Genomic DNA, 21,557 nt, shown 5'->3' with positions numbered 1-21,557 from the left:
TCTTCAAGTGTTAGTCAAGATTCTTGAAACCTACAGCAAAAATAGGAGACTTCTAACACTTTATATCAGAAAATGCATATATCTGGAGACGCATTCTACTCAGGGAACATGCAGATGGATAGAACTGTAGTTCTCTATGCAGAAAAAAAATGAGCAGTCTTATCAAAGGCAATATTTAGCTGAAGTGTGCAAAAGTTTTTTTCGTCTTCATGACAAAACCTCAGCGTGCCCCTATGTATGTGTAACACTTGCATTGACTTCTTTTTCTTACATCTCTTTTCTTAATACAAATTTTAATGCATTTTATAACTTAATGTCTGTCATGATAAATTTATGTGGTTTTTTATCTTATAACACAAATTCTGCTGAGCATGGAAGTCAGGGGAAGTGACATATAGGTGTGATGTTTTAGGTCTAGCCAAGGTTCATCTTCTACAACATGATTTGTTTCGGTTATTTTGCCAGGTGTTTCATTATTCAGAGAATAATGTCATAATCAGACATCTTTTTAAAACTTTGGAGTAGTTATATCCATATGGCTTTTTACTTCTTGTATTAATAGTATTTCTTTCACTTTTTAAGGGTCCTCCGGGTCCCCCTGGAACTGCAGGATTTCCAGGCTCTCCGGGTTTTAAGGTATTTAGCTAAATATATGCGCTAACATCAGATTTTGTCCTTTTTCCAGTTGAACAGCTGTCACCATACATCTTCATTTTATGGGCACTCCTTTTTCTGGCTGCTGTTGCACTGTTCACAAATGTAGAACCTATGTGTTTTCATATGCAGCATGAGCTAATCTTCAAAAACGCCCACTCTAACATGCAATCCATTGTTAGATCTACTGCTTTTTGCAGCCTTATGGGAGAGTCTCAAAGGAGCAGTGCAGCATACATTTATTGGAATGTATTGGGACCATGAGCCTCAGCTTTGGCTAGCTGAATTGATCTGGCTCTTGCACTCAGGTGACATGGTAGTTTTTCTTAAATCGTGCGAAGAAGAGAAAGAAGCCATGAAGATTTAGTCATGACTGCAGGGAAAATTCATTCCTTTTTCACTGTGGCTGTTTTTTCTTAGGGTGAAGCTGGTCCTCCTGGCCCTGCTGGTGCTAGTGGCAGTCCTGGTGAGAGAGGAGAACCTGGTCCTCAAGGTCATGCTGGGCCCCCTGGGCCTCAGGTATGGAAACATCAAAGGAGGACTAGGAGGCATGGGCCCAGAATCTTCACAAAGCCCAAAGACTCCTTTGGTTTAAGCATGATAGGTTAGCAGCATCAATTATTTACATAATTCTCTTTTCCAGGGTCCTCCTGGAAGAGCTGGTAGCCCCGGCAACAAGGGTGAAATGGTGGGTACTTTTCACATTAGTGTATTTCGCTGCACTGCGTTAATGAGGATCACTTTTGGACTGGGCACAATCCAGCAATTCTGAGCTCTGTTAATCCCGATCCCTTTTTGGCTCTCTACAGGGACCTTCTGGAATTCCTGGTGCTCCTGGTCTTCCAGGAGGCCGTGGTCTTCCTGGTCCTCCTGGTACTAGTGGAAACCCTGGTGCAAAAGGCACTCCGGTGAGTTACTAGTGTCCATTACAACAGTTCTACAAAGTAATGTGGTGAATGTAGTTTACCTCAATACTCTCTCTCCTGACAGCTTTACACCACTCATAGTTCATAGAAAAATGCTTAGGGACTTCAAGTGGAAGTTATGTTGATGTCTACGCTGGCTCAGAAACAGACATAAAATTATTGTCAGTGATGATCCAGATTGTGTTGTTTCTTTAATGGATTTATAAAGAGTCCTGTACATTTAACTTTCAGGTCTGACTGATATACTAATTGTGTTGCAATAAGTAATTAAGATAATAAGAATTAGTCACTATTTTGAAATATATAATGTGTATCTCTTAGCATTTTAGCATTTTATCATAGCTCCGGAATGAAAATGTGCTGCGGTCAGTAATGAGATTTTCTTCTGTTCAGGGTGAACCTGGTAAGAATGGTGCTAAAGGAGATCCAGGCCCAAAAGGCGAGCGTGTAAGTGATTGTGTAATGCCTTCAGAGGCTTCTTCCAAGGAAGTCTCAACTCTGAACTGTTCCAAACACAAAAAACATGAGGTTTTTTTTTGGTTTTTTTTTTTGAGATGTCTAAGTTTGCTGGTGGCTTTTGTTTTTGCCAGGGTGAAAATGGCACCCCAGGTGCTCCTGGACCTCCTGGTGAGGAAGGCAAAAGAGGTGCAAATGGTGAACCTGGCCAGAATGGTGTCCCTGGAACACCTGGAGAGAGGGTAAACCACTGTAGATGACCATGCGCACTGTGTACATCTTGAGTTTGTATGGTAGTAACCAACTCTGGATGAAGAACTTGGCTCCTTATTAGTTCTCACCAAATTCAACACGTGAGGTTGGGTACGAAACTTGGGAGAGTTCTTACTGAGTACCTAATCTGAGCTGCAGAGCTTGGTTCTATCTCTGACTGAAATAATTTCATTTTGTTTTGTTTTGTTTTTTTTATATTGAGGAAGTAATGTGGAAGTCATATCTGCAGCTTCGTTCTGAAAATCAACTATGATCTGTGAGAAGCACACAGGGATTGGAAAAAAAAATTAACTTACATGCAATTTTTCAAAGTTTTAAAAAAAGGAATATTGACAAAAAATTATCTGTGGAAAGTTAAACCAATGCTAAGTCTTCTACATTCAGGATATGTCTTTATGTCATCATCTTTATTATCGATGTGCCTTAAAAGTGGATAATGTCAACAACAGTATGATCACGATCTTATAATGACTTTATTGCCAACAAACTTTGTAGCTGTTCAATTACTTTCTAGAGAATGCTCCCTCAAAGGATTTCTTGGATTGATTTATTGAAAAAACATAGCAAAGACGTTATGAATTTTATATTTTCATTCCCACCTAAATCTAAGGAAATTACCATAACACGTAATTTAAGAACTTGTTGCAGTATTTGTTGAAGCTGTGAGGACCTATGTGATGCATGGTAAACTAATTGTATTAAATACATATGATGGGCTGTAAATGATATTTTATAATTAACATTTATTGTACACGATAATAATACAACAGAGTAATTTTCAGAATAGAATAAGGAGAAAATAATTTTGCAAGAGTTCAATGAGTTGTTTCATTTTTTATAGTAATTAAAAAAATAATAATTCCAATGAATAAAGAGACTAACGCAGGTCCTGTTGAAATAAGTGAACAACTGTCTATTAGGTTCTATCCAGGCAAAAATTACTGTTCTCGTGTTCTTATCAAAGAGAAATGTGATTTCAGTGTATTTTATTCATTAGTTTTCTGAGAGTTTAAGGGTGCATAGTTTCAAAGAAGTATTTTCCGCTGCCTCATTCATATTGTTGGAGATGCATATTTGATTCATTTATTTGGCAGGGCTCTCCTGGTTTCCGTGGCTTACCCGGTAGCAATGGACTTCCAGGTGAAAAGGTACAAGTTGTCCTATAAATCCACCCCAGACTTTTGTGGAATCCATGTTAATTTGAATTGACACTTTCAGATTGAATACAATACTCATTTTCTTGCCATAAATTTTAATGTCTCTTTTTAGGGTCCTGCAGGTGAACGTGGCAGCCCAGGTCCCCCTGGTCCAAGTGGACCTGCAGGAGACCGTGGACAAGATGGAGGCCCAGGTCTTCCAGGAATGAGGGTAAGACAGGATGTCTGCAGAAAATAATAAAACAAATTTGATTAGAGGTGCTTCATTGAAGCTGATGAAGAAAGCAAAACTAGGAAAGAACCCTAGCAATGTTATTACATCCTTCAAATTTAGTATGTAGGTTCATAGCATAATAGATCAAGGTACAATAACTTGGAGCATTCAGAAACAATAGGTTGTGTGTGAAAGCATGCATTTTATACAAAGCTAAAAGTGCTCCACAGCTCCCAGAGTACAACATGCACTGTTACCAGTTATGGCTTTAATGTGAATATCATGTATTTTTGTTTTAATAGGTTTCTAAATTTATTATAAAATATATTTTAATATTTAATAGATAATTACATTTTTTATTAAATGTATTTATGAAGGTTGATCCGAAAGTAATGCTTTATGTTTTGTTAATTTGATCTGTGGTGTCAGAGGCAGATATGATATCGGCAGGAAGGTTCAACCTCTGCTGCCATGCCATCAACATTACATTTTGTCACTGTGCAATGGATGGCAGCAGAGGGGCAGTCTGACAAAATGGGAACCTGTAGCAAAAAAGCTCAGTTGTGGCCTGAAGCAGCGAATGAGCACCTGGTGGGAAGGCAGGGCCAACCCAGGGAAGCTCAGGTCCATCTCAGCCATCCATCTGAGTGACTGCAAGGGGTAGGGCCAGAATCCACCCCTTCCCTGGTATTATGTAAGGGTTGGCAGTGGAGGCGAGGGCATCTCCCTGGAGTTCCCTGCGTACCTGAGGTTTTCTAAGGGTAAGCAGTTTCTCTTCGTTTCTGTATCCATAGCTGCTGCATTTGGGCTTGTTCTCATTTGCTGTAGCCTAGGATTGTGCTACTCTGCTGCTATCACTGGACTTTCTGTCACATTACAGTCTCTGACGTGCAAGACGTGTTACTGAATTTCTCCTTGCAGAAAAGACTGCGCCTATTTATATTCATGCTGAACCTTTATGGAGACTAAAAAGGGGTTGTGAGGGCAGAGAGGTGGTGGGTGGTGAGTTTCAGCAGTAGTGACAGTGGATCACCTCTGCTGGTGCAGATTTTTACAAGAGCGCTGTATGTTGGCTCTTGTTCACCCCTGGCAGGAATGCACAGCCGGTAATGGTGACTATAGTGGAAAACAGATTTTTGTAGCCAAGAACTTGCTCTATTGAACAGTATTTTTGTGCTCTTCTTCTGTTGTATTTTCCATGTAAATAAATAGGAGGCATTACTTTCTGTGTGTCTTAAATATATTCAGTATTAAAGTAGAATTAAATTTTAAGAATTGTTTAAGTTGCATGGTAAATTATTTTGACTGTTTAAATATAGTTTAATATTTAGTTCTTTATACATTGTGTAGTTGTAGTTAATGCAAACTAATGAAAACGTAATTGGTTGGATTTTCATAGTACTGGAAAATAATTTGTGTGCAGAACATAATGATACTGTGTGAACCATGCTAAGAATTAGCAAATGCTGTCAACAGATTTGAACCTGAATGCAGGCTCTTCAGAGCTGCAGAAGATTTTATTGGAAATTGAAAGGAGCTATTTAAAATAAAACAAATAATTGCATTTCAAAATGTAAAACATGATCTAAAGACATTACATGAATTTTGTTGTTGAAGTACAAGACAGTGAAAATTGTTTTTTTAACTTCTGAAATTAGTTTTAATCTCATATAGTGGAAATACTGTTCCTGTGTATTTTGTTTAATGTCTGATTTGATCACTTACAGTAAGTGTAAGAGAACGATGTTAACTCCTGGCAAAGTAATTTGCTAGCTTTTTCAAATTTTTCTCCTCAATGAAAGGATTTTAAAGAAATTAAAACCAAGAATTTTTTAAAAATATGGTGGTTTTTTCGTATTTATGTATTGTAAACTGAATTTATGTTTCTTTAAGCTGAAGAATAACACGATTGGTTTTTTCTTCATTTGCAGGGTTTGCCTGGGATTCCAGGAAGTCCTGGAAGCGATGGGAAGCCTGGCCCTCCAGTACGTAGGCTGCATGTATTTGATGCCAGTCTGCCCGCTGTCCTACATCCTGTGATCCTACAGTGTCTACTCTGTACATTGTTATCATAGTCAGATTAATTTTCTCTCATTAGTTTCAATTTACAGGAGCGGTTCAGGTGCTGCTGCTTTGTAAGAGCTTTCTGCAGATGTTATTTTTCTGTTACTTGAAATACAGCATATATAAAAGCATGGTTGAAATGTAAAATACACTTGAAATCTTGAATCTTTAGCCTGCTTTTTAATGATTCATAGATGTCCTTTTATTTCCCTTAACTGATGTTATGTCTTCATTTCTTTTCTGTCTATCCCAGGGTAATCAGGGTGAACCTGGCCGTTCTGGCCCACCTGGCCCAGCAGGCCCACGTGGTCAGCCTGGTGTAATGGGTTTCCCTGGTCCAAAAGGAAATGAGGTTAGTGGGCTTTTTCTATTTGTCCCGTGTTTATGCTTGAGCAGTCACATGGTAAAATTACAGTGCTTCATGGGAGGTTTGATGCTGCAGTTAAGTTATTGTACATGGACAAGAACAGGTATTTAACATGTGATCTTTCTCTTCTGTAAGGGTGCGCCAGGTAAGAATGGAGAAAGAGGCCCTGGTGGACCACCTGGAACTCCTGTAAGTTTTACTCATAATTTTTTTTTAATAATATAGTAAAAACATTAACAGTGAATAACTTGGCTGGTATTATAAAAATTGTATCAACCCATAACCTCAGCCATGTTTGTCTTGCTACAGGGTCCTGCTGGGAAGAATGGTGACGTTGGCCTCCCTGGTCCGCCTGGACCTGCTGTAAGTGTGGGACACCTATAGAGTCACTTATCCACTGTTGCCAGGGTTGTCTGCTGCCTAGACAGAATGCAATTTTAGGGAAAGAATACTTGTATGTTCTAAAGAAATCTCCTTTTATGAGGAGAAAGACTAGAAACACTAGAGCTCTTGCCCATTTTTTCATACACTAATACTCAAAGCTTTAGGAGAAAAAAGGTTAGGAGAAACCTGAGGTAGATATACCCAGTTAAGTCAAAATGAGAAGTCAGTTCACTGCTGCCAGGGGGATGTAATGGTGTTTCTAATGGAGACGTATTAGTACTCCCTTTTGAAGTTGATCAGAGCTAGCAATTTAAGACTAAGGTCAAGTATTCCTGTGAGGTAAATATTTCTGCTGAATTAATCAGGTGGTTAGAGTGAAAAGAGCAAATACCAAGATATATTAGCCTTAAAATTGCACAGTGGCTTCTTCAGCTCTAGATAAGGAGGCGTAGGTTAGAGGTGGTGTGGAATTATTTGAGAATATCTCTAACTATAAGCAATTTCATTTTTTTCATCTTTGGTTTGATTCCAGGGTCCTGCTGGGGACAGAGGAGAACCAGGACCATCAGGTTCACCTGGCCTGCAGGTGCTGTGTGTTTGTTCTCAACTGCGTTCTTTAAAAGGAAGTCATTAGGATTCATGTTATTAGCATTGTGTTTTGAAGTAAAACAGATTAATTAATTGACAGAATGCATTGCTCAATGGTTCAGAATTGCAAACCAGACAGCAGGCTTGGTGGGTTGAGCTGCATTAAACCTCTAGCTATCAAATTGACTCCTCCTCCTTTGTAAAGGATTGGTATGGGTGGGTGCTAGGGAGGAAAGTGCACAGTTTGCTTATGTGACATAGACTTAAATGGTGATATTGCTCCTCCTTACAGGGTTTGCCTGGGGGACCAGGACCAGCTGGGGAAAATGGAAAGCCTGGAGAGCCAGTAAGTGGTGTTTCTTTTTTTTTTTTTTTTTTTTTCCCAGACACACATAAAATAATTAAAAAATAAAAAAAGAAATGATGCAGAGGTCTTCTCAGATCACACTGCCAAAATCAGACAGCTATCAGCATTCTGCAGTGCAGAGAAGTCTGCTTGTAGGAATCGAAGGTGGGAGAAACAGGGTGACATCCACAACATGGATTCATTAACTGAAGCTCATGGCTGAGTTGGATTTACTTTGTTTTAAACAGGGGCCAAAAGGTGATATCGGAGGACCTGGATTCCCAGGCCCTAAGGTAAATCATACAGCTTCATTTCTATAATTACATGAATGAATTAACATAATATGAACCTGACAACAAAAGATAACATCTTTCTTTGTTACAGGGTGAAAATGGAATCCCAGGTGAACGCGGTGCCCAAGGTCCTCCAGGGCCTCCAGGAGCAAGAGGTGGGCCAGGTCCTGCTGGCTCTGAAGGTGCCAAGGTACCCACAGACTTTCTTGCTTTCCCCTTGCTATGCGAAGCATTCAGATTCATGTTCTTTTTTTTTGTCCTTACTAATGACTTCTGTCCCTTTTTAGGGTCCTCCTGGTCCCCCTGGTGCCCCTGGAGGCACAGGACTGCCTGGTTTACAGGGAATGCCAGGAGAAAGAGGAGCTTCTGGAAGTCCTGGGCCAAAAGGGGATAAGGTAACATACCCATCTTGAACATCCTGTGTGTTGTATGCTAACTCCTGTGTTGACCTTCCACAAGTCACTGGATTTATTCATATGCTGACTTTCGGACAGATTTCAGAAGTGTTAATTGTGTAGAGCCTGTGCTGGTCTGTTTAGCAATGTTACATGGGATGTATACCTTTGAAAAATACAGCATTTTACAGTCAGTGTAGTATATGCTAGACATGTTACTCCAATAGCTCTCATTGGGGAAAGGATATAACAGGACAGATCTAATGAAGCTAATGTCAACATGCCACATTCTATGCCCCTGTTAGAGGCTCCATTTTAAAACAGTATGGGTATTTGCATCAAAATACTCAGTATCTGGTGCTGAATACTGGGGATTATGTCATCCTATTTTATATTTCCACATATGATCGCAGTAAGGAAATTAAGTCATTTGGATATATTTAGTATGAGATGCTCTCCACAGTAATGTTATAATTTTGGGGTGGAGGGGGGTGTGCTTGATTATTTTTTCCTCTTTTTTTTTCACTTTTGCTTTTTTCTTACACTTATGATTTCTTTATAGGGAGAACCTGGTGGTAAAGGTGCTGATGGCCTTCCTGGTGCAAGAGGAGAGCGAGTGAGTGTTTAAGCTTCAGTGTCTGAGTTAACTTGCTATTGTCTACACATTAAATGCGAGGAGAGTTTCTGTGAGTAAATACTATGTGAGAGTGACAGTAGTAATCCTGTTGTAGTACATTCTGGCTGTGCAAATCTGGTTTTGTAAACTAAATTAGTCTTAGTGCTGTTCTTTGTGATCATGCCCATTTCAGCAGAAATGGAAGAATTTAAACAAGTACAGGATTATACTTAATGGAGACCATGCTTTGGAGGAAGAATACTGATTGTAAAAGCAATAAAAAATGTGAACTTGCTGAATTAAGTCAACTGAGAAAGAATATTCCAGCTGTAACAAAGTATAAGACGTTGTGATAGCAAGGGCTGTCATGCAGAGTACTTGCACAGTTGACTATATATTTATATATATATATATCTATCCACAGCATATCAAATTGGAATTATATACATATATCCAAGTATTCACAAGCAGTACGTACATAAAAGTAAAGAGAGGTAGCGGATACATTAATGCTGATTGTATGAATTGAAGGAAGTAGAAAAATGGATTAAAAAATAAGGTATGCATCAAATCATCATGGAAAAAATAATGAAGGAGTTGGGTGACAGACACTGGAGAAATTGTGAAGAAATATGGGCCCATAATGTATATAAAATTTAAGGCTATCAATGACTTTCATTTTACCACTGAAGAGACCTACTGACTTGAGGTGACTTAGTTTTAGGTTTACATGGGAGGGGGAGGGGAATGAGAAGTTACACTTCTCAAAAATGCGTGATCTCATTATGTCAGTCCAAAATGTTTTGTGCAACAGCACACCGGCATTACAGAGCTGCTTTCATTTATATGTCGTTAGCCACGTGTTTACATTGAAATATAAATGGTATTGATCATGAAGATAACACTTTCCATATTTTTGATACACAATATAATAACTTTTTCTTACATATATGTTATTATCTTAGGGTAACGTGGGTCCCATTGGTCCTCCTGGTCCTGCTGGTCCACCTGGAGATAAGGTAAAGCATCCTTCATGACACCGTGTCATGTGTGATCAACGTGTCGTGTGTTGATGCCCAGCTCCTGGGCAGAGGAGTAAGTCCTGGTAACCGTTCTCATTCCGTACAGGGAGAGACTGGTCCAGCTGGTGCCCCAGGTCCTGTGGGTTCCCGTGGTGGTCCGGTAAGCGACAGCACTCCTCTTGCAGTGTAATTTTACCATGGCTCAGTTGTACAGCAGTGTTGCTAACTGTCTCTATCAAGAGCAAAAAGCAGCTTGAGACCATGACAAACTGAGCACTTTCAGCTCCTGTTGGACTCTTGGGATTTACATCTGCTAAGGACTTGAGAGAAATCCAGTGTTTTAGCAGCATAAAGGGATTGGAGGCTGCAGTAACAGATCAGGGAAGAGTCTGAACCAACTGTCGGTCGATAAAGCAGAGGAACGTCTTAATTTTGTTTCCATCCTGTCATAGTTAAATCAACTTACTAAAATTGATTTTCTTATATCTTTGATAAAACAGCACATCAATTACAGCTAGGGACTACCATGAATTGTGATCAGGGTTTATATAGGTATGACTGTAACCATTGTTTCACACTTAATTTTCAGTTAATTCCTGAGCAGTTCTCTTAGAGCTCAAGATCAGCTGTTAGCTCTGATTGTTCGCATTTACTCCTGTCCCAAGACTGCTAAAACAAAAGAACTCCAGATCTAGTCAACAGTACTCTCTAACTTATAATAAGTATATTTTTCTAACAAATCCCATTGCTGACTTAATGTTTTCTACAGGGAGAGCGAGGAGAACAAGGTCTTCCTGGGCCTGCTGGCTTCCCTGGAGCTCCAGTAAGTACAAGTCTTTTAAAGCGATAGGATATGGTTTTTGATTTCTCGTTTTTATGAAATTGACTTGAATCTCAGACTTGCTGAGACTACTTGAATGCTTACTTTGACTACAGACACACTGATTTCCTTGCTGCTTATTCTGTACTCAGCCAAACGTAAGGCAACATATATTTCTTTTTATCTGTTCGTTTCCATGCTAGTTGACCAATAAAACTTTTCCCTTCAGAAGAGGATAAGGTTTTTTCATCAGTGTTATTTTCTGTGTTTATATTATTCTTTAATGTAGTTAAAACTTTCTTACAGGGCCAGAATGGTGAACCTGGTGGGAAAGGAGAGCGAGGCCCACCTGGTCTGAGGGGAGAGGCTGGGCCCCCTGGAGCTGCAGGTCCACAGGGTGGGCCTGGTGCACCAGTAAGTCTGTGCTGCTCTTACAGCTCCAAATGAAGAGGCTTCTTCAGCCTTCCCTCAGCTTCAGGGTGGCTGGGCCTAAGCACAAGCATTTGATGAACTGCTTGCTGCTTAACAGTGGTATGTACAATGTTAATCTATTTTTCAAATTATTTCAAAATACCTGTTTCTGTCCACATAGGGTCCACCTGGTCCCCAAGGAGTAAAGGGAGAACGTGGATCTCCTGGAGGCCCTGTAAGTAGCTCTCTGGTACAAACAGTGCCATTTCTCACTGACTATTACAACAAACGTGATGTAGATTAATCACAAGGTGTAATTAAATCCAAGGTGTTTGGAAATCTTGGGTTCAATGATATTAATAAGAAAGAGGTGCATGCCAAAACAATCGTTGGGGCAAAACCCAAAACTATGAAATACCAACAGATACTAGGTTTATTTGCAGTCTCTACCAAATTTCTCAGGGATGATTGGTCTTAGGGAACATAAAGGACATCTCCCTGGTGAAAAACAGTGGGGAGGGGGGAGGGGGGAGAGGGGGAGAGATGGGAGATTAGAATTTAAAAAATATGTAAAAAACAAAAAACAAACAAACAAAAAACTTGATATTCAGTTGCAGGACCTTTTGTTTTCCCTAAAATCTGAATTGAAAGAATTCAAAGGCAGCTTTAGTACAGAAATGAATTGGTTCACTTTTTTTCTAACCTTTAGAAACTGATGAAAGTGTTGGTTTCTTGTAGGGTGCTGCTGGTTTTCCTGGCGCTCGTGGCCTACCTGGTCCCCCTGGTAACAATGTAAGTTGTTTTGTCCCTCTTAACTTTTATTCTTACCTTGCAGATACCTTTATAGACTTATTGTTACATTGTACTAAACAAAATGTACCTTGACATGAATAGTAAGCAGTGTTACATTGAAAATTTTCTTTTGACTTTCTGACTTGCAGGAAAAAATCCTGCAAAAGAAATTTTCTCCTTTTATTTTACCTGCAATAGTAATTCTATCACTTGGAATTGGTACACGTTTTTCTATTACAGTTTGCTTTCCAAAGCCCATTGAAATCAGTGGAAGTCTTGAGGTTTTTGTTGACTTTTCTTGCTTTGTCATGGTATTAAAAAAAAAAAAAAGCATACTTCAGGATTTTTACTTGATTTTTTTTCTTTTTAAAAACCACATTTTATACATACTTGAGAATTTGTTTGTAGTTGTTTATGAAATGGAACAAAATTTAAACTAAATTTGAATGAAACAGAGTAATATGGAAAGATTATTGTACCAAAGCTCTCTGTATGATCTGGGCCCATGGGGAGATTAATCCACCAGTCTGCAGTATCTTAGCTTTCAAAAAAAAAAGTCATGCTTGTGCATTATCTATTTACAGACACTTCATACACTGTTTCATAATGTCCTTGAGTGTTCAACATGCGCCCACTTGTCTTTAATAGAAAAAATCCAGTCTGATTTTTAGATACTCTTTGAAGTTTAAGAAAATACAAAGAATAAAATGCAGTTTTCCATTATATTAAATAAAAAATACTATCTATTGTTATATTATAACTGAGGTAAGACATCAAAACATATTTTCTATTTGAATAAACAAGTTTGTTGCTTAGTTACTGATAGATGTAAATATCACTAAATGACAAGACAAATTAGGATATTTTTTTTAATGGAAAAGCATTTCTTTCTGCCTATGTCCAAGGCACCATTGAAGTTATCAGGCATGAGTGTTTATTGAAATCAGTTGCTTCAAATTTTGGTGGCAGAGGTTTGGGTGAGGAATGCGTATCCTATCTTGGATGTGCTACAGCCACTAGACATCCCACATGTGCAGGTGTTGTATTATAGAAACCATGCATCACGAGAACAGGGAGGAAAAAAACGTGGGCTGAAAGCAGCAGTAGTCAAGGAGACAAATACTCCTTTTAAGGTCAGATCTCGGTGTACCAGGGATGTGCTCTCAATCTACCTTTAGGAAGTTAAAGCAATTGGATTGGCTTTGACGAGGGAAGATAATTACCAATAAGTACATTGTACTCTTTCGGATAATTACAGCTCATGGTCTTATTTTTAAAATGTGTAGGGTAGTCCAGGTCCCCCTGGTAATGCAGGGCCTGCAGGCAAGGATGGGCCTCCCGGACCCCCTGGTAATGCTGGACCTCCTGGTGGCTCAGGACCTCCTGGACTACGTGGTGAGCCTGGTGCTCCAGGTGAAAAAGGACCTCCAGGTGCACGGGGAGAGAGGGTAAGTACATGTCCAGCCAGGAAAGTTCAATGGTAGGTAGGGGCTGAATGTGTTGACGATCAGAAGTGAGACGCTTGGTGTTGACTGGCCTAACCTTTCTTTAAACAGGGGACACCAGGTGACCCCGGACCCCAAGGCATCATTGGCAGCCGTGGCAGTACAGGTTTACCAGGTCCACGTGGCCTCCCTGGCCCAGCTGGCATGGCAGGTGGCAAGGTAAGTGTTCATGTACCGAGATAATGGCCTGGGAGATTTTAGTCCAGTTATTTGCACTTGTGTCCCTAAGATCAGACTTAGAGACAGCCAGTGGTTACTGGATGTCTCTAAGGTTGTCTCTAAGACTCTTGGATCAGAGTAATTATAATTATATTAAGTATATAACCACCCTCACCCCTTGAAGAGAAATGAAGTATAAAAGCTCTAGAGAATTTAAATCATAGTTTCAGCTACCACCAGTTACTTTTGCTTCATTATCAATCTTTCTTGCTCAAACATAACCACTCAAACAGGAAAACAGTTTAACCTGTCTCGAGAAAAGGAGATGGGAAGCTTGTTTGGTGTTAAATCACTGGAAGCTAGGATAGCCAGTCATTATTTGTTAAATGCTTTGGCTATTGTTTTTGGGCACTTAAGAGGTGATTAAACCTCTGTGTAATCAGCAAGTATGCAGAGAAGTTAAGCTGGTCTTCAGAAAGGGATAATTGGAAACAAATGTAAAGCTTACTTGTGTCCTGGGCTCACAGGAAAAACTCCAAGAGGAGAGATCTCCAGAAAGAGATCATTCCCCAGTGACACTCAGCCCTTAAATGTGGTCTAGATGTGGAACCAGGCTGCACCCCTTGCAGTCAAACAGGTGAATTGCCTTCACCTGTGCTCCTGTGGTCAACTCAATGCTTACATCAGGTGATTAGTCAGAGGTTAGGGCTGTGATTCAATAGTCCCCATACAATGTCCTTAGTATGTTCCAGTTGATAAAACAGTAAAGTTTGCTCCTCAGTTTCAAGTGTCTTCTACGAGTATTAGAGTATTACTATTGGTGAAAAGGAAGTCTGGGAGCGTTCTTCCTTCTTGTATTCCAAGTATTCCCAATTGCCCAAGTTGGAGTGATGCTACACTTAATCTGACATCCTTCATTACTGCCTACTTTGTTGAAGATATATAATACAATGTCATTAAATAAACATTTTATCTGCAGATAAAACTTATTCCTTTTTTCATCAGGGTGAAGATGGTAAACCAGGTGTCAATGGTGTCCCAGGAGAACGTGGTGCTCCTGGTCCACAAGGTCCCATGGGTCAGAGAGGCTTACCTGGAGAGCCGGGCAGAGATGTGAGTGGATGCATTAGACATTTCTGATAGGTTTTGAGTTACATGCAGAAAAATCAGGAAGTAGGTATAGCTTGAAGGTTAGCAAAGGTTCCCTCAAGCACCTGCTGCACAGTCCTGTGCAGATGACAGTTTCCAGAAGGAGGTGTAACCTACAATGTCCATTGTGTTCTTTTCTACCTGGGGATCATGTCTCTGTCTTGCTGGAATGCAAGTGAGAGAACTCAGTGCCTGTACGCTAAAAAATAAAATGTTAGAAAAATCTTTAATGGACCCTTCAACCTTCCGGAACACTTCACTGTTGAAAATGCTCTCCTAGGCTGCTGAACAGGTTTTCATATTACTGGAGAAAATGCTGCCTATCTATAATCAGATCATTTTGGCTTTTTTGTTAGTTATTTTTTCAAATAAACCACCATTTTAATTTTCATTATTCTCCTATAGGGTAACCCTGGCTCAGATGGTTCTCCTGGACGGGATGGATCTCCAGGTGGTAAAGTAAGGAATCACCAGTGTTTGTGAATTGCCATATCTGATGATGCATTTACCTAGTTCTGTGCCTCATAACTTGAATCTTTTAACACACCAGAGAATAATTATATAGAACACTAAATTTCTTCCTCACTGTGACTGTCTGCAGGGTGACCGTGGTGAAAGCGGCCCTCCTGGAGTTCCAGGACCTCCTGGTCACCCGGGACCTGCAGGTAACAATGGTGCCCCTGGAAAAGCTGGTGAAAGAGGATTTCAGGTAAAAACAAAACAAATGCATGTTTAAGTGTCCTTCACCTGCACGATCAGTTTGATGCAGTTGTAAGAGCAGAAGTTTGGGACGGTGATGCTATTGTTACTTTTAATTTGTTTTCCGGAAGTCATTTGGCATCAAGGTCCACTTGTATAAGAATATTAAGTGGAAAAACGTGCCAGTTAATATTGCTGATAACTATATGCTGACAACATTAAGTTCTAAACCCACATACTTAGGACGCTAAAAAGCATCATAGCACAGTTAATTCCCATCCCACATGATTGTTGTGCAGCACAAATATTGTTATTTAAACTAAAAGGAGTAATTGTGTATGTATTCAAGATACTTTTGTGAAGTGCTGACACTAACACTGTGGGCACTGAACACTTTTAAAAATGGATAAGGGGTCTTACGCTCAAGGTATGGTATTGGTGCATACAAGCATCAGAACGACTTTGGTAGATAAAAAGACTGGCTAAAATTCAGCTTAGTCTGTGTGCAGCTCTTCCTTGAGTCTGACTCTACTGCATATCAGAAAATAAAGCACTCTAGCCTAGTGCAGCTGCTCCATGCTATCTTGTTCTTATTGTGTCACAGGGTCCACCTGGACCTCCTGGCTCTGCTGGTCCTGCTGGAGCTCGTGGACCTGCTGTAAGTCATATTTTAAGTATTACTGAAATAATACAGTTAGTGTTTCCTCAGCTTTTTTTTTTGCCATTCTCTTATTTCTTGACATACTCCTTTTATCACAAATCTAATCTTAAAGGGTCCTCAAGGTCCTCGTGGTGATAAAGGTGAAACTGGTGAACGAGGCAGCGCCGGCATCAAGGGTCATAGAGGATTTCCTGGTACGCCTGGTCTCCCTGGTCCTCCTGTGAGTATATTGCATTGGATTAGGAGTGGACAGCAATATCAGTTCATATGGTTGGGCCCCAGCTAGCTGATTTGAAAACAAAAATAAAAATAGCAAAGTAGTTTTTTGACTTTTTTCAGATGCATTCAGTAATTTACCATTAGTGAATTAACCTGAAATAAGTATTAATAAAGAACTAGAAGAAGCTGCTAGGAGTGCAGTGTCTGTCTGCCTAGAAAAAAAACTTTTTGCATTCACATATATAGGCTATTCCTGATTAAACAGCGAAGACGCAAATTTCAACATGTAATTCCATACAACAGGACACCTGTGTTAAACAAGCATAAAATCCATAAAATAGAATCTATTCGAGTCCAGCAATCTCTTCTGTCACGCATATCACTCAATAATAAATAATGGAACGTAATTGGCATGAAATGGCAAAGGAACGAATTGTAAACATGCATTACCATTATAATGGTTGCTAAGGGCTGAAATTGAAAGGTAATTGACAGGCATGCCTTAGGTATTTAGGAAAAAATGTAAAGAGCAGGTTATTTTGTGTTAAATTAAAACAGTGCTACTAATAGCACTCACAATAGAAATGAGAATTGAGAAAAGAAAACTTGTCTAGTTACTCTGCCCCTATCAATGACAAAAATTGAAGTTATACTTATAAATACCACCTATATTTAAGTAATTAACAGGATATACCCTATTGACCTTTTTGACTCACTTAGCAACAAAAAGTCTGATAAATTCTTGTATAAACCATGAATCGTTGTTTTAAAATGAACAGTTTAGCTCTTTGTGATTCACGCATAAATAAAAGAGCAATGTATTAAGAAAAAAACAACAAAAAACACTTGGACATGAATGGTTGTCAGATTCTAAGTAACTTTGTTGGAAATGTGATTACATCTGATTTAATCGGTGTTTTAAGCCTTGATGTATATATTCTTAGGTATACGACACTCAATACTTGTTGATATCAGTTGGCTTCCTTGCATTTTAGATGGTATAACTTAATTTAATCACATCATAAAAGTTCTTACAATTTTAACTGGTGTAAGAAGAGCATCCATTCTTTCTCATACCTGACGTAGTCCTTTTTTAAGCTTGATTTTCAGTTAATTATGAAGACGTTTTTAAAATGTTAATAAACATTTACCTTGGTGCAAAACATCACTCCAAAGACTTTTTCTTTGTAGGGCCCCCTTGGTCCGCAAGGTGCAATAGGAAGTCCAGGAGCTTCAGGAGCAAGGGTAAGAAAGGCTTTTTTATTAAGATAATGGGAGGGAATATTGAATACGTTGGCTTGTGTTTTTAGAGAGGCCATCTGAACCAGCAACTGTTAAAGAAAAAGGAGGCATCTAATAAACTGTGCAGCAATGTTAGAAGCATCTCAAATAGTTAGGAAATGGAAATTATCCGATAATCTATTTTGACTATAATGACTGTATTCATCTTGGTTGTAGGGTCCCCCAGGACCAGCTGGACCCCCTGGAAAGGATGGTACAAGTGGCTATCCAGGTCCAATTGGCCCTCCTGGCCCGCGGGGTAACAGAGGTGAAAGCGGCCCTGCGGTAAGTAAATTGTGCATGCTGAAATGATACTTCAGGGGCTATTCATTAAACAAAATACTCTCTTGTATTTAAGTATCTGCGTTGGAAAACGCTGGTAGGAAATGATCTAGTTATTAACGCTGAAGTTGAAGTTCAAATCATTTGTAGTTGGGTGTAATCTGTGATGTACTGGGTATTGAGTTAGTTCCAGATAATTACAAGACTTTTCCCATGGTATAGGGAGAGTAGGGATCTCGCCCCGTGTCTTCCAAATCTCTAAAACAGGGCTGTGGTTCTTCATTTGTTTCACATGTGTTTTGTTTTTTTTTAATTTTCTATTACCTGTTGTTGTGCTTCATTTTTTATTTCCTGCTGTTCCTTATTTTCCTTCCCTTAGGATTGTTTTTGGATTTATTATGCCTGTTTCCTTTCTTTACCATTTCATTTTCGTTCCCCTTTTGTTTGTTTCCTCTCAGGGTCCACCAGGCCAACCTGGTCTGCCTGGTCCTTCTGGTCCTCCTGGTCCATGCTGTGGTGGTGGCATAGGTGCCCTTGGTGCTGGTGAAAAAGGTCCGGTGGGCTATGGCTACGAATTCGGAGATGAGCCAAAAGAAGATGAGATCAACCTGGGTGAAATCATGTCTTCAATGAAAGCAATTAATAACCAGATTGAAAATATCCTCAGTCCTGATGGATCACGAAAGAATCCAGCTCGTAACTGCAGAGATCTCAAATTCTGCCATCCTGAGCTCAAGAGTGGTATGTCAGGTTTTTATTGGCAGTAATGGAAGCAGATGATGTTGTGTTCTTCTTTTCCTAATTGTTATGGTCTTTAAGTAAGTAAAGGCAGAGATGTGCAGTGTAAAGTTCATGGTTTTTTAAAAAATGATAAATGAAGTAATAACTAAAAACTTGCAGTTCTTTGTTCATTCATGGAGAATCACAGTGACATCAATCCACTCCTTTGTTGTCTTAGAAAAGAAATTTTGTTACAATCTTACTCCAAAAATGTAGGAAAGGTAAGTTCTGTACTGACTTAATTCAAGCATCAGACTTTATTCTCACCAACTCAGTACATTTTTATATCATCTGAATTTTGTTGCTTCTACACTATCAGAATTGAATAAGCTTTATAATTTGGCACAGGTTTCTGGAATGGAAATAACCCTGTCACCATAAGGTAAAAAGCTTCTCCAACTACACATGCTAAGCCCCTGAACTTTTTTTCCACCTGCAGGAGAGTACTGGATAGATCCCAACCAAGGCTGTAAAATGGATGCTATTAAAGTCTACTGCAATATGGAAACAGGTGAGACATGCCTCAATGCTAACCCTGCCACAGTGCCGAGGAAGAACTGGTGGACCACGGAAAGCAATGCAAAGAAACACGTATGGTTTGGAGAGTCTATGAAGGGTGGTTTCCAGGTAAGAAATTGCCACAGATAATAGCCAAAAAGGTCCTGCATGCAATATAGTCAAAAAGTACTGAGAAATACTCGAAGTTGAGCTAAACTTGCAAGGAGTGAAATAGTAACAACATAAAGAACCTCTAGAGACAACTAAATAAAAGCTGCTGTTCATGTTCTACTTTGCAGTTTAGCTATGGAGACCCTGACCTACCTGAAGATGTTTCTGAAGTACAGCTGGCATTCCTTCGCATCCTCTCGAGCCGTGCATCCCAAAACATCACCTACCACTGCAAGAACAGCATTGCCTACATGGATCAAGTCAGTGGAAATGTTAAAAAAGCCTTGAAACTGATGAGCTCGGTGGAAACAGAGATAAAGGCTGAAGGAAACAGCAAGTACATGTATGCTGTACTGGAAGACGGCTGTACTGTAAGTGAAAACCCTTTCCCCCCTTCCCTTCCTTTCCTTTTCCCCGTGCCCACTATTACATGCCCAGCAGGGACCCCCTGCCGCTCATCACCGCCCCCATCTGTCTTCCTCACTCCCCCTCGCTTTGGCTGTGTCCTTTCATTGGTGCTTTGAGTAATTCATATGGAAAAAGTATGACATATATTGCACTGTAGGATAATTTTCATCTAGCCTAACCCTGATTTCTCTAACTTTTTGGTTGTTTTACTTTCACAGAAACACACTGGTGAATGGGGTAAAACTGTGTTTGAATACAGAACACGCAAAACAATGAGGTTACCTGTGGTTGATATTGCACCCATCGATATCGGTGGTCCCGATCAGGAATTCGGTGTGGACGTTGGCCCGGTCTGCTTCTTATAAATCAAGATCATGCTCTTTCTGAAACCCTGGCAAACAGATTCACACTCCAACTGTGCTCCTTTGTTTTAACCCTGTCAGCTAGTACAGACAACCGTCTGTAGCCCAGTTATTTATTTACAAAATTTCTGGGGGGAAATCAGTTTGATATCAAGGGTTAACTTTTTTTTGCTATTACACAAAGTACAGTAAAAATGCTTCTTGCTTTTTTTAAAACCAAATTCCATCTTCAGAACACGTCTCCGTGGTGCTATAATTAAACTTCAACACTTAAAAAAAACAACACTGTGTTCTATTAGTTGAATGTTAGCCAATTTCCAAAGCACTGATTGCTCCCAGTAACAACGATTACCCTTCCTTCTAAGATACAGTCCATAAAGCTAGAAAGGCTTCCCTGTTTCAACTACCTCAACATGGCCAGAAACAGGGCTAAGTCAAACTGAAAATCGATAAAATCAGTCAAACTACATTGAATCCATCGGTCAATTCAGCGGAATCGTTTCGTACAAAATTGCCCATTACTGTACTGATCAGCTGTGAAAAAGTACAGTCTACTTCAAGAGTTTAATACCTTAGTGGCAGTAGTCACCACAGCTTTATTGTTGGATTGTATTCTGTTATCAAAGGTGCTTCTCTACTTTCCTGTCATTGCTGGTCAAGACCACTAAAATTAGGGAAGTATAAAAGACTAACATGATGGTGCTAATGTATTTTTCACTCCTAACTCTGCAAGTCAGGGTTATCGACTTGCTTGGTAAACCAAAATAAAGGATTAAAAGCAATTATGTCTCCTGTTAAAGATTGTCATTGGCATGTCACAGCTGAGAACTTTCTCCCTTCACTCTGTAAAAGTCAATAAAGATGCAAAATTGTGAACTTCCTTTGTCACATTAACACATTTATAGTGTTGAAGGTTAACCATCTTTGTAAGCTTTTAAATGGTTGTTGGTCTATTCCTTACAGAGACACATAATAAAATACCTTAATAAAACTCCTTGTTGTTTCACAACACTGTTATATTTCACTGTTTCTGAATATTTTACTGTTTCCTCAAGCATATTAATGAGATGAGACACCACTCTGGCACCACTTTAAGGAAAACTTTGTAATCCTAAGGGACACAACTTATGGCATAATGCAGTAAAACGTTTTCTTACTTTTTCCGTTCCTCTCCTTCAAGAAGCTCGTGTTACCGAGCACGGTGAGCTTCTTTGACCATCAGCCTGGATTCAGCTCTGTCAGCAAGATCCAAAATGGTGTCCATGCACAAAGCCACATCAGCTCAGAGTAAATAAAAGCACTCAATCCTTCCTTCACCCAACCTCAGTCTAAATAAATAGGCAGTTGTAGTCTTTCAGATGGCTTTGGTGATCTCCAGTGCTACTGGGGCTGAGGGTGTGGCTAATAAGAGTTATTCAACATTAAAACTGAGACTGGGGGGAATTGTTTTGTTTTAAAGTCATCAGGTCTTTGATTACTAGTTTTATTACTAGGTTTATGACAGAAGTGTTCGTAGAAAAGTAATGGCTGACATCACTGTAATATACGTGATTCAAACACTTCCATTTTTTCTCAGAGGGTCACTTAGTAGGCTGACCTGATTCT

At 39.5% G+C, this 21,557-nt stretch overlaps 1 protein-coding gene across 1 annotated transcript in view; it reads left to right on the top strand.

The window, feature by feature from the left end:
- The window catches only part of COL3A1 (collagen type III alpha 1 chain), a 51,943-nt gene extending 30,982 nt beyond the window's left edge, over positions 1-20,961 (top strand). The window contains exons 15-51 of the mRNA XM_048952727.1: positions 583-636; positions 1,075-1,173; positions 1,298-1,342; positions 1,464-1,562; positions 1,974-2,027; positions 2,171-2,278; positions 3,404-3,457; positions 3,579-3,677; positions 5,612-5,665; positions 5,998-6,096; positions 6,247-6,300; positions 6,421-6,474; positions 7,028-7,081; positions 7,376-7,429; positions 7,678-7,722; positions 7,814-7,912; positions 8,010-8,117; positions 8,680-8,733; positions 9,699-9,752; positions 9,862-9,915; positions 10,525-10,578; positions 10,882-10,989; positions 11,168-11,221; positions 11,725-11,778; positions 13,065-13,226; positions 13,335-13,442; positions 14,448-14,555; positions 14,997-15,050; positions 15,193-15,300; positions 15,895-15,948; positions 16,064-16,171; positions 17,362-17,415; positions 17,629-17,736; positions 18,192-18,474; positions 18,953-19,140; positions 19,311-19,553; positions 19,809-20,961. Of these exons, the coding sequence (XP_048808684.1) occupies positions 583-636; positions 1,075-1,173; positions 1,298-1,342; positions 1,464-1,562; positions 1,974-2,027; positions 2,171-2,278; positions 3,404-3,457; positions 3,579-3,677; positions 5,612-5,665; positions 5,998-6,096; positions 6,247-6,300; positions 6,421-6,474; positions 7,028-7,081; positions 7,376-7,429; positions 7,678-7,722; positions 7,814-7,912; positions 8,010-8,117; positions 8,680-8,733; positions 9,699-9,752; positions 9,862-9,915; positions 10,525-10,578; positions 10,882-10,989; positions 11,168-11,221; positions 11,725-11,778; positions 13,065-13,226; positions 13,335-13,442; positions 14,448-14,555; positions 14,997-15,050; positions 15,193-15,300; positions 15,895-15,948; positions 16,064-16,171; positions 17,362-17,415; positions 17,629-17,736; positions 18,192-18,474; positions 18,953-19,140; positions 19,311-19,553; positions 19,809-19,955 (3,390 nt within the window). The 3' untranslated portion in view covers positions 19,956-20,961. The remainder of the gene's footprint in view (positions 1-582; positions 637-1,074; positions 1,174-1,297; positions 1,343-1,463; positions 1,563-1,973; positions 2,028-2,170; positions 2,279-3,403; positions 3,458-3,578; positions 3,678-5,611; positions 5,666-5,997; positions 6,097-6,246; positions 6,301-6,420; positions 6,475-7,027; positions 7,082-7,375; positions 7,430-7,677; positions 7,723-7,813; positions 7,913-8,009; positions 8,118-8,679; positions 8,734-9,698; positions 9,753-9,861; positions 9,916-10,524; positions 10,579-10,881; positions 10,990-11,167; positions 11,222-11,724; positions 11,779-13,064; positions 13,227-13,334; positions 13,443-14,447; positions 14,556-14,996; positions 15,051-15,192; positions 15,301-15,894; positions 15,949-16,063; positions 16,172-17,361; positions 17,416-17,628; positions 17,737-18,191; positions 18,475-18,952; positions 19,141-19,310; positions 19,554-19,808) is intronic.
- Positions 20,962-21,557: the final 596 nt, after the last annotated feature.

The sequence above is a fragment of the Lagopus muta genome, chromosome 8, assembly GCF_023343835.1.
Source record: "Lagopus muta isolate bLagMut1 chromosome 8, bLagMut1 primary, whole genome shotgun sequence".
Classification (NCBI taxonomy): domain Eukaryota; kingdom Metazoa; phylum Chordata; class Aves; order Galliformes; family Phasianidae; genus Lagopus; species Lagopus muta.
This window is presented reverse-complemented; position numbering and strand designations above follow the sequence as displayed.